This window comes from Arvicanthis niloticus, chromosome 28 (assembly GCF_011762505.2).
Source record: "Arvicanthis niloticus isolate mArvNil1 chromosome 28, mArvNil1.pat.X, whole genome shotgun sequence".
NCBI classification, from domain to species: Eukaryota; Metazoa; Chordata; class Mammalia; order Rodentia; family Muridae; genus Arvicanthis; species Arvicanthis niloticus.
Window position 1 is genome coordinate 22461878 of NC_133436.1, and position 13462 is coordinate 22475339.

The following is a 13462-nucleotide window of genomic DNA, read 5'->3' on the forward strand; positions in this document are numbered from 1 at the left end:
CATAGTCATTGGTCTCCTTCACCCCCGAGTTCGAGCATAGCAGCCCTAAAATAGTGCTGTACTATTCAAAAGAGATTACAGGTTTTAAGTTCTATATAACAGGAATATTTATTTCACTAAGAATATTTAATTACCTTTCTGATTTAAAGACATGTGGCATAGTTTCTGTCTTTGTGGTTAATATCAAGTTTATTTTACTATAAATATTTGATATCATAGTTAACAATATCATTTTAAAATTACATAAATATTTACAGTTATAAAGTCAAATTGATACAACCTTGTATGTTGAATGCCATGTTCCCCTATTCACAGATGACTTAAACATGCTTTCACTTCTATTGTATTGCTTTATATAAGCACGTATACATTTTTAGCATATTTAAAACTGCTCCTTAAATAAAATCAGATATACTACAGAAGTTTTATTTACTAAAAAATAAAATAGCAGTGTATCCAGGAGATTATTCCATAGTAGCACAACAACATTACTTATTTAAAAAAACATACTATGGGCCAGCAAAATGGCTCATTAGGCATTAAGGCCTGCTGCCAAGTTTAATGATCTTGAATTTATTCCCAGGACCAACATGGTGAAAGGAGAGAGCTAACTCCTGTAAATTATCCTGCTACTAGCACACACAAAACAAACAAACAAACAAACAAACAAACAAGCATCTGGGTGGTAATGGCACACACCTTTAATAATAGCACTTGGGAGGCAGAGACAGGTGAGTTTGGGGCTAGCCTGGTCTACAGAGCAAATTCTAAGACAGCTAAGGCTACATAGAGAAAACCTATCTTGAAAAACCTAAATAAAATAAGTAAATAAGCAAATGTAATAAAAAAGCAATAAATGTAGTGTAGCAGTGGTCTGTGTGAATGCACTATGCAGATATGATGCAGAACTTTCAGATCACCTGTGTCACAGAACAAATATTTTTACTATTTTCAGTTCAGGATAAATATTTTTGTAAAATATAATAAAAATTATTTACTAGAACACAAAGATACAAAATACAGGGCAATCATTCTTATTGAAATAGGACATAATAAGAAGTTCAGTTACAGGGCTGGAGAGAGGGCCTTTCTAGAGGAGCTGAGTTTGGTTCTTGGTGTCTCACTGGTGGTTCACACTGCCTGTAACTACAGTACCAGTCACATCTGATGCCTTTACAGGAACCAGTACTCATGTGCACATACTAACCACCCCCATATAATTAAACAGTGAAATAGACCTTAAAATTTATAGTTATTTCAATTAAAGCTGAACCATTATTAGAGGACAGAATGTCCTTAGTATATAATCTGTAAAGGGGCAAATTAGGAACTGAAACCATGTTCACTAACCCTGATTTCATTTGGGGGACTTGGTGGGTGAGAACAGAGTGAGCAGCGACCCAGGAAGCACTTCTGCATTGATAGTCATCGTCTTGAGACTGTGCCAGTGGTTTTAAAATCTTGACCTGATTAAATGCAGCTCAGCAGTAGAACCTTTGCCTATCACGTTTGAGGTCCTGGTTCTCAGGATCACAAAACAAACGAAACAAAAATGTGCGCATATGCAGGCACGCATGTGTACACACACACACACACACACACACACACACACACACACACACACACACATATCTTTTCTGATTTGAAATCGCATAGGACAGGGAAAGTACTAATTGTGTAGATTTTCTTCAAAGGACTCTTCAAGTGGATACGTACTTCAAGTTAAAAGCAACTTGACTTTTTAGTGTCACTAAAATCACTATCTACCTAACACTTAGGTCAACGCTTGCCAAACATTCTATTGCTTATGACGAGGATGTTTAAAGTTCTCTGCCAGATACCCAATCAATGATGGTTCCTTACTGCTATCGTGTACCCGCCAAAACAAGGCTATCAGATCATTTATTTATCCTCATCAGTTATAAGCAAATGAATTTAAAAAGAAAACCAACTTGCTTGGCAGGTTATATGAAACCAGAGATGACTGGATTATACAAGCAATTGTCACACTGTAGGGCCTCGTTAGTCTGTTTTATACAAATGTTTATCAAATGGACACGTACTAATTGCAAAATAGTAATTACAAAGCAAAAGAAAAGAAAGGAAAAACATTAACATACATAAAATATAAGCACTGAGTGAGAAGCACAATTCATCTTAAACTCTGGAATTTAAGAAATTCACATTCTTGTGTTTTGAGTAAGTTTTTACATGGTTTTGCAAAATCAATCTTTTTTTAAACTCCCATATTTTCCTTTAGTGTTTCTTTTACCCTGGAATTAACAGGTTTGAATTGTACTATGTTTAACCCATTTCCCCTTTGCTTGTCAATTCAATGCCTTAAACCTACAGGTATTTTATTAGGTCTTTATTTGTCTGTTTTCTGGTGCTGGAGATTTGTTGAGGGCCTTGAGGATGCTAAGCACAGGCTCTACCACTAAACCCTTCCAAGCATTTGGAATGGAGACCTGTGTAGGATACAGGTTTGCTAAGAGGGAGGAAAGCCACCATGTTTAACTGTTATCCTTTTGTTTTTCTATAAAAGGCAAACTCAATTTGAATCTGTCTTTGCTTCTTAATAAGACTAAAGTCTAAGATAATTACAATCTATTTTCTTTCCTCTATTTAAGCACATTCAAGCAGTAATCAGTTGTTTATATGACTGATTTATTTGTTTATATATCTTCTTATATAATTATACAAAGCAATTTATAAGCCACACTTTACATCTGTAAAGCAGAGATTAAATTCAGTCCACTTCTAAAAATGACAAATCACCTGCCACTTGTATTCTATTTGAATCAGATAAAAAGTTTTAGCATATGTTCATTATTATTTTGGGAAGTATTCTCTGAGTAACAGAAAAATGTTTCAAAGAGTTCTGGGAATGTAGCTAAGTGACAAAATGTTTACCTCATGTGGGTCCAATTCCAGTATTATAAAAGAAACAAATAAATCAAGAATTCTCAAGTTTGCTGCTCAATTTGTCTAAGTGCTCAGTTTCTGTTTGCGAAATGCAGATGATAACATCTGCCTCACAGAGATATTGTGAAAATCGCATGAGAGCATGCGAGAGTGTGGGAGGCTCCTATCACAAGGCTGCCACAGAACTGCAAATAGTACTTCATTCCCCCTTGGCACTTAAGGATCATTATAGTCAAAGAAATATTTCAGTGAAATCACTTGATTAAGATTTATTTGGTTTGGGTGTAACTCAGTGGTGAGCACAGACATGGCTCCTGGGTTTGCTTCCTCACCTGTCTCTCTCTATCCTTTCCCTTTCTCTCTCCTCCTCTCCCCTCCCCCTCCTTCTAGCCATACACTTTACTTACTGAAACCACCACTGCCTGTATTTTGTTCATCAAAAAAAGCAGTCGTTTGTTTCTGGAAGTTTCCTCAACCTAGAACAGAATTTAATTTCTAATGCCTATGTGCATGCCGCACACACACATTAGGTCATCTATGTGGGTAGTGTTTTCTGAACTGCCACAATAACTTATCAGTATTATACATTCATGTTATATTTGTCTATCGTTAGCCATTTACTTATAAATTCATGTTCCTTATCCAAAACACTCTCCTACATAGCTAGCACTATGAGAAGCACAATACTGAACACAGAGATGTTTAGTTTTACATTTCTGCTGCAGAGGTATATTCTATAAGTACTCAATAAACTGTTGAATAATGTAAAATTATAGAACATATTCATGTAGAGACTACATATTATTGTCCCATGTGATCTATGATCTGTGTAGTGAGGGAGAGTGTTAATAAAACTAAATATGAATTAATATGTATTTAATTTTTTAAACTGAGCCTATGTATTTTAAGTTTGTATTAAAAAAATAAGGAAACAAGGATGCATTAAACATATTTAGCTCATTCTACATCCTTTGACTGCATTCCAATAAGCCAAATAACATAGTGTGCTTTTACCTGTTTTTCAACAAAGCTGTTAGACTCTCCGAGTTGAGCTGCTGCATTAAGGCCTCTCTCAGCGTTGGCAGCATGGACAGCACTGTCCCACAAACAGAAAACAAAGACACTCACAAACGGCATGAACACAGTCATTTATACACATTCATACTACTATGGGCTATATAATAATAGTAGCAACTAGCAAGAGTTAGGGAACTCTCCAGGGTAGAGGATTCCACAATTATTATTACCAATTATATAAAACCACTACACACTAATAAACTATGTGTTTGCTGTGTTTGCTTATGTTACTCCAACATTATCATATCACATTTGGAGCAATGTAAACAAGAACAGGCAGAAGGCAGGATGAGGAGACGCTGTCCTCCTGTTAACACGGGCTCTCTGAACTATGGTTTATGGGTAACTACTCCTTCACAGGAGCCCCCCTGTCTCTACAGGTGGCATAAGATGAGCATACGTGGGGTAAGGGGATAAAATCAGAAATGTAAATGTGTAGGTTTGAATCTGAACCTCAGTTTTCTCATCTGTAAGTTGAAGAGAACACAGGGCCTATCCTTTATAAATTTATAATCCTTGTTTAAATTTATAACATTTACAAAAGTATTGATTAGCTTGTGGAAATAGCCTTAGCTAGGGTTACCATTCTTTTTGGGGGGAGAGGGTCCTAATGACATAAGCTGGAATCTTCTTAGCATGTAAGAGGCAGGAATGTACCTGTATTTTGACTACCACATAGTATACTGTGATCCTTTACCCAAACTACACAATTCATTACTACAGTCCAATTACTGTTAATTAGTATTTCTAGAAGTCATAATGTACTGTTTGTTCATTACAATTTATATTCAATTTGAATTTCCAATGTTTATTCAATATTTTGCATCATTCTGAATCTGTTAAACTAACTCATCATAAAAAAGTCATCCACCACAGTCCAAAAAACAAAGAGTATTTTGTATTCTGAAACTTTATTAGTGATGTCTGCTACACACCTAAACAAACATCATGTCATGTGTAAATTTAATGAGTTTCTCTTCTCAGTCAAGTCAAGAAAGGCAAAAGACAAAACCCTGAATGTTCCATTATCTTACAACATTTAAACTGACATCAATGTCTTACGGAAACTGAAGTCATCCATGCCTGTGGTTTGCCCACCAAAGATTTCTATGGTGGAAGTTTAATCACATTATTTGTAGCCTCTTGTAAATGCATACCAGGAAGTTGTCAAGCTTTTTAGGGAACCTATCTTTTACCTCCTAGTGAAAATGCTATGCTATTTTTAATTGTCTGTAGTCTGCTATCTACAGGGTTGTGATGGTCTCAGCATGTCCCAGCTCCATCTTCTAAGAACAGCAGACTGAACCAGCAGATTCATTACTATGTTCACATTGCCCTCCGCTCATGAGGACTCAGAGAGGAACTCTTATCCAGGGAACTAAACCTGTTAACTCATCAAGCTTTCTTAAACTGGGAAGAATCATTTCAGGCTTTTAATTTTTTAGACAGTCTCACTATAGCTGTATTGTGAACATGGCTAAAAACACTATGCTGGCCTGAACTCATAAAGAACTGTTTGTCTCTGCCTCCTGAGTACCAGGTCTAAAAGTGTGCACCACCATGCCTGGCTCAGGTATTTCTTATCTCAACCTCTTCCTTTCGCAAGTGTCAGAGACCTTTCCTATTCCTGTGCCCTCTCTATTATTCCTCAAAGGCATTTCCCCCAAGTCATTGCTCTCATATCTTCCCATTTGATTCTGGGGGACCAATATGACACATGATTTTATCAAAATGAGGTGTATTTTGAGATCCCAAGAGTGATCTTTTACCAGTTTATGAAAACTTGCATTATAATCTGAAACAGACTATTCATATTCTCTAATCATTCAGTGAGATGTCCTCAGTAACACAGCATGTTCAGTGTGATTTGTAAGTTCACATGCTGAGTGTCTATACGCCAAGCATCTTATGTGCAGTATCTTGCTGTCTTCTCACAAACTACTTCTTTTTTTAAAACAGGGACTAGCTATATGGCTCTGCCTGGCCTAGAACTTGTTATAGACGACCTGTCATCAAACTTGAAACAATCCTCCTGCCTAAGTATCCCACATGCTAAGATGTGGATCGAACTCAAGAGCTTTGTGCATGCTAGGCAAGCACTTTCACGAGCTGAGCTACATACCTGATCCTTCACCATACATTTCTGAAGTAAATTTTATGAAGGTCATTTTATTGGATGAGCTGAGGTTTAGGTTAGCTCAAGAACACAGATAATACAAATCAAACTGGAAAATGATCTGGTGATGAGCCCCTCCCTAGAGCCTTTGTCATTCTGGATGTGCACATGAGCTGTCATTATGGACAGTATTCTGACTAGGGTTTCACAAAACAGAGGCATCTGACTAGGTATGATTACTTCAAATATAAAACTCACATGTAGTTGTAGCTGTAGCTGTGAACTTATCTTCCCTTTTTGATCTTAGCTTTTCCATCTATAAAATGAGGCAAGTGAGCTAGCTATAAAGTCCTCTAAAAACTAGAAAAAAATTCCACGTGTAAAGGTGAACCAGACACATTTAGCTTTGTAAATTCCTTCTAAAGTAAGTATCCTTGAAAGAAATGTTAGGGAGAAAAAAAAAAACAAGCTTTAAACAGTAAAAAGAATAGACTTGACATGGATTTGAGAAACTAGTTTTCAAGGCATCACACCAGTTAGAGCCCAACTCCTTGCTCTCTTCAAACATGAGCAGGCTGATTGTATTATGGCTTTTTTTTCCAGTAGGTTTCTGGCTCTGGCAATTACATTCTTACCATTAATTAAGTGATTGAGCAGACACTATTGTGTAATATGTATGTCCTACGTTGTCTTGCTGCAAACGTGATAGACTTAAGACTCTTTGCTGTGACCTACAAGGCCACGTGGGTCAGGCCTCTCTCTCTTTGTGTCCTAGCACTCACCCGCTTCTCTCTAGCTCCAGTGCCTGTGTACTGCTTCTGTAGTGACCCTAGCACATTCTCATCTCAGGCATCTGTTCTCCCTACTGTACTGTAGTCTTTCTGCACACAGCAAATGGTCAGAGGCATGAGTCCTCTCCACTCTGCAGAGCACTGGAGCTACAGCAGCCCAAGGTCACTTACTGGCTGTTTGCCATCTTTTCACCATAACATCTGCCAGAGCTCAGGGGATCTTACTCTGTTTACTGCCTATTCCCTCAAGAGCAGGCACTGTGAATATCTGCTGAATGAATACATAAAATGAGTATTTATATTGTTTTAAAAATTCACATTGAAATTATGTATCTCTGTTAACAGGAATATTGAGTAGATTCAGCATACTTTCCTCATCTTTTCCATGAGCTGGAGTCTGAGATGATGAATTAATACAAACCAAGAAGCACTTTAAGATACAAATACATACATGTCTGCTTACCTGTCATATTGCAAGTCCTCTGGTTACTTTCAAAATGGTATTGTCGCCGAGCTTGGGCAATGTATTCTGCAGCTTCTCTTTCTTGTATTTCTCTAATTTTTTTCTGTCCATATTTTCCCAGGATATATACTCCTAAAATCATTAAAAAAAAAAAAAAAAACAAAGTAGAATTTTAACTAGAGTACTAAAAATTCCAACGAACATTTTAAGCATTTTTGATTAAATTATGAGGTTTAAACTAGGAACAAACTGAGACTTACAGCTTCTAAAATACTTTTATTAAAGAACTGAAAAAGGAAAGGAGATTGTAGTACTTACTTATTTATTTTACATGTATACAATATATTTTAATATAGCCAGTAAGAAAAAAAAGAGATTAGCAGACAAGAGCAGAAAGGCATTGAATTTATAAAGTCTGGCAGCATCTTTAATAGTTAATTGAACATATTCTAAACATTCAGCAGCAAAGGATTATTTAAATAAATTATAATCTGTTAACATAATGGTATCTTAGGTAGCTATTAAAAACCACATTACTAAATAGTTAATGACTCAAGGGAAATCCAACTTATATGATTAGGTGATAAAATAACATCCAGGAAGTTTGTATTTTAATGAAATAGATACACAGAAAAGTACATATTTGATTTCTAAAGTAAAATGAACTGTGATAATTGCAATTGTTTGCTTTTCTATATTTTTCATGTTTTCTTCAATGATCATATAAGTTTAAAAATCTCTACAATAAAAGATTTAAAGGAATGAAAGAAAGGTATATAGTCAGGAAGACATGTATTTATCCACCCCTGAATTAGAAAAAAGTCTGAGAAAATGAGAAAATGTAATTTACACTATCTAAAACCTACTAACTCAAATGACAAAGGAACAGGAAGACAGCATCGTAACCCAACAGTGTAAACATGGCAGGGCCGTGTGGTCTTCAGCACAGATGATGTGAATGAGTGAATTTCTGTCACACACTGGGTGAGCGGCCACTGGTTTTCTTAACTGAGAATATGATGAACATTCCAGTATTAAAATGTAACCCGGGGAACTCATCCCTGTCTTTATTCTAGACAATTCCACATATGCATACGACAGACACACTGAGATCAGTCAGCACTGGCCCTGTTCCCCACTCTCATTTCTCTCCTACTCCTGCTGATCCACTATTTTCCTCAAGCAGTCTCCCATACAAGATAACTTGTTTTAACTAACTACCTCTGATTACCATCAGATAGTTTACTAAATAGTACAATGGACAATACAAGTGGATGTTCACAGACTAAATCAGTAAGTGTTTAAGACACTTGATTAGCTGAGATATTTTAGTACCATTTCTATAAACATGGATGTATAGCTCTAGCAAGGCCTTTCTCCTTAGGGATGGCTTAACCTGGAACCCAGAAAAATCTTCCAAATCAAACAAGTTACAGCAATGATAGTGTTGCATTTGTTTTGGGTATATGATTTTGTTATAGTGCCAAAGAAGATCAGAATTCAACAAGCTTATAGAAGAGGCTTCGTTACTGTTTCACCTTTGTTTGCTAATAAGTGTCGATGTGTGCCAGAACTTGATTTCCTTATAAATCCTGGCAGCACGGGCTCAGGGGACTAATCATCTCTCACATATCTCCACTGTCTGTGGCTTACAGTATTTCCCAAATGGCCTCAAGAATTATGTATTTAGTGCATTTCTCACAAGGAAAAGCTAGCCACCAGGAACTACCAAACAAACACATCCTAAATTATTTTCACTAAGACAGATGTTGTAGATGATCTAAGATGTTATATATCTTTAGATAGTTCCATGAAATTGTGTGATAAACAGGAGTAGTCTGGTTGCTGTTACTATGCATATAAATACACGCATTGGAATTAAGCTTCAAGAGCAGGCAGACATTCATAAAAGCTGTTCATTGGCTGTCTTTTCTATAACATCACAGCAGCACAGCCACACCTGTTAGGTTAATACCTATAATTCTAGCTGAGGCAGGAGGATTACCAGTTTGAGGGTAGCTTGGGATGTACTGTGAGAACCTATTCCCCTTCCCTCACCACTAAGATCTCAGAAAATGAAGAAATTGACTTAGATTTAGCAAAGTGACCCTCCAACAGGCAATTCTGGTTCAACTAGTTCTGAATACATTGCTTGTGTCTTATCTCCATAACATACTATTGAAGGTTACATACACAGTAATTATTATCTCTCGAGTTATATTGTAAAATGAATCACTTATGTCACACTCTTTACGTGGTAAGTGCAGGCTGAATTGTGTCCACTCCCAGCTCGTGCCACAAGCTGATATACTGAAGGCCTAGCACCTTAGAATATAAGGTCAATACAAAGTGAGATCAATGGGCCTCAATCCAACATGGCCAGTGTCCTGAGAAGAAGATAAAATTTAGACAGAGATATGTGCACAGAAAAGACAATTTGAAGGTTCCTAGAAGCTTTCTCTTTATGGCAGTCAGTATTCAGTTGCAGAAGACAGTGTGAAAATCGATGACCATCACATGACATGGCACAGCCTAGCACGGATCCCTTTCAAATGATGGAAGGAACAAACCCTACCGACACCTTGATCAGGACTACTAACTTCAAATGTATAAGACAAACCTTAGTTTTGTAAGTATCTCACTTGGTAGGTCTTCATTTTGGAAGCACTAGAAAAGTGACTCATGAACTTAGGCTTAAGTCCTAGACACACTGTTTTTCTTTAGTCAGCACTGATATTCCTAGTCAAGGACTAGTTCTCTTAGGATCCCATATACAACCTTCACAAATTGACTTCTCATGTTTCTCTAGGAATTACTAAGGAAAGAAAGAAAACTATCATCAGCTAAGACACACTCAGGGCTGTATATGCTTCACTGGCAGCCTGACTCTTGGACTAGAAAAGAGGCATTAGTGATGGCTCCCGATCAGCAAGTGAGGTGACTCGGAGCAGGCCACTTAATCTCTCTGGATATACATCTTTTTCATGTGTACAATCAAATGACTTTAAATTTCCTCTATAGCTATAATCTTCATTATTAGCAATTAAAATATCTACTAAATACCAAAAAATAAGTGAAAATGTTTTGATGTTTCCTTTCATGGCCAGTTAAGCAAAGTATCTTTGTATAAATCATTTGTTTTAAAACCATCTTTTAGTCTTGTCTTCCAGGATAAAAAATTTCTATAGCACTAAATTTCAATAACAATTTGAAAATAATCCATCAACATTGCTTCCAATCAAGCAGATCCTCAACTTCTAACATTTACATTCTAGTTCAATCTTTTTTTCAGTTCTGAATAGTGAACTTGCCCATGCTCAGCCAGTACTGTACCACTTGGTGACATCTCCATTTGAGTAGTGAGACATTCCTGAACTCTTCACCTGAAGAAACAGAATCTGAAAGAAGGAGTCTATATTTTTTCTGAAGCACTTTAAATGGTTTTCATCCATAGCAAAGACTGAGAAACAACTGCACACAGTTCCTGCCCACATTACACATAATGGCATAGTAAGGAAGCCATTTCACACTGTGTATTACTTTATTTCCATGAATACTCTCCAGACTATAGCATGAGTTCCAAGTCAGAAACGGTGTCTTCCTCCTTGTGTATTCAGAGTCCAGTAGAGTTAGAGTAGGCCTTATTATTATTGCTCAAATGTTAAGTCAGTGAATAAGTAAAAATAAAAATCTCTAAAGAGGTTAAAAATTGCTAGGCTTAAGATATAACTCAGTGTTCTGTGCTTTTAAAAAAATCAGCAAGATAATAAGTATGAGTCTGGCTCCTCTGTTCTGTGATACTTTCTCTTGTTATGTGGTTTTCAAAGTATGGTCTGGGCATCCCTGGAGTCAGTTTAGGGATCTCTGAGGTCCACAATATTTGTGTCATACTGAAATGTTGTCACTGGCGCTCGACACTCTTTTCTGAGTGTTCAATGGAGGGTTTTAATGGGTAGTATCACACATGGCTGACTACAGAAGGGGTGAGAATTTAGCTTTCTGCAGTTAAGCCAAACTAAAGACTTCTGCAGTTGTAAAATGATGCCATTCTTCTCACTAATTTCTGAAAATGTTTCATGTTAATACTTAATAGTCTTATTATTGTTATCTTAAATGAGCTATCAGGTACTTTAAAATCCCTTGGTTTTAACCTCAAATTCTTAAGTAGATACAGAATTCAGGAGGCTGTGGAGGGCTCTTAATTTCTAATAGTATAAAGATTTCCCATAAAACAAGCTTGAGAACCACTGCTCTTCTCCAGCCTCAAATGTGTAAATGAACATGCAGCAATTACTATCCAAAATTCAGGGAAATAGGAATTCTGACTTTAGAAGCCACACAACTCAAAGTTCTGCCTTGTTGTGTTTTTCCAGTACTAAATATCACTCTTTGATCATGCATAATAACACCTTACTCAGCATCTGCCTCATGTTATATAACTCCATGTTGCTGCATACTCCTGGGCTCAGTACTCAGCTCTATCATGGTCTATTAACAGTATTTCACTTATGTCTTCATTCTTAAAACATTAAAAAAAATCCACTGAGGCAGAGTGGTAGAGTATGGAATGATAATATGCGTTGGGGTCTAACACACTTGGCGTTGAATTTTTATTTCCTTGTTAATAACTTGGCAAGTTTCTTAACGTCTAAGGACTCTAGTTTCTGCGTTTTAAAAATGGCCTAATAGTAACTATCCTGCTGTCATTTCCAGAGGTTGGAAAGAGCTTCGTATGATGTTCAATATATAGTGGGTCTCTAATAAATGTGATTAAAAATACATAAAGCATACCTATTCAATCGCACTGGCCACAGCAGTATAATCAGTTAATAAATATTTTTTTAAAATGTAAGATAGGAATTTCCTCATAATATGAAAAAATATGAACTCTTTACAAATAAAACTAGGTAAGTTCAACTATTTTAAGACTTTCTGTTTTGCTAAAAACCAACAGTGCTTTGTTTATACCTCTGAATCTTTTTCCCTCCCTTTTGTTGTTGTATTGTTTTCTGTTTGTATGGTTTTTGTTTTTTGAGACAGGGTCTCATTATGAAGCTCTGGATGTTCTGGAACTCAGTATGTAGACCACACCTCCAACTCAGAGATCTGCTTGCCGCTGCTTCCAAGTGCTAGGATTAAGTGTGTGTGCCCCCACACCCAGTTTTTTCCTTCCTCTTAATCTCCAATTATAAAACTCCCAATAAGGCCGGGCAGTGGTGGCACACGCCTTTAATCCCAGCACTTGGGAGGCAGAGGCAGGCGGATTTCTGAGTTCGAGGCCAGCCTGGTCTACAGAGTGAGTTCCGGGATAGCCAGGGCTACACAGAGAAACCCTGTCTCGAAAAAGCCAAAATAAATAAATAAATAAATAAAAATAAAAATAAAAAAATAAAATAAAACTCTCAATAGAGTTTCAAAAAAAATCTATTACTATATCCATAGTCTTTAATTTCTCCTATGATTATTTCTGGTCTGCCATTAAGTGTTTCATAAACCATTAAGGTTGCTAGAGACAATTTCCTTTCCTTAGGTAGAGTAAAAATTTTTCTTTATATGTCTTCCATGACACATATAACTTTATCTTTAGCATAATTATTCTATAATATTTGGTACAATTTAAATATACCTTGGATATTAGAGACTGGAAGTTATATAAAACACATTGTATCTATAAAGTATTTCCTAAGGGTGGTTATTAACTATTATCCATTTGTGCTATATGTCAGAAATATGCAGAACATAGTTATTGCCTTATCAATGACCTAATATTTTAAGTCATTTTATGATATATATATATATATATATATATATACACACACACACACACACATATATATGGAGAGTGATAACATTTTTTAACACTCAAGTTTTAAAAACTTTTTTGTGTTGTTCAAAAGATTCCCTTCTTAAAATCCCATAATTATGAACTGAGGGTTCTTACCAAGACAAACAGTTTAAAGTGGTTTGTGTGTGTGTGTGTGTGTGTGCTTGTGTGTGTGTTTTTTGCTCGTTCCCTGAAATCCAATGCAGTCAGCCTAGGCAAGTGCTCTACCACAAAGTTACAATTTCAGCATCAAGATTTTTATCCTA

General features: G+C 36.3%; 1 protein-coding gene across 1 annotated transcript in view; it reads right to left on the reverse strand.

Moving 5' to 3' along the window:
• Positions 1 to 13462, reverse strand: part of Pex3 (peroxisomal biogenesis factor 3) — a 30146-nt gene that overhangs the window by 15716 nt on the left and 968 nt on the right. The window contains exons 2-3 of the mRNA XM_076926890.1: positions 7373 to 7504; positions 3940 to 4021 (exon numbers count right to left, since the gene is read on the reverse strand). Coding sequence (XP_076783005.1) covers positions 3940 to 4021; positions 7373 to 7504 — 214 coding nt within the window. The remainder of the gene's footprint in view (positions 1 to 3939; positions 4022 to 7372; positions 7505 to 13462) is intronic.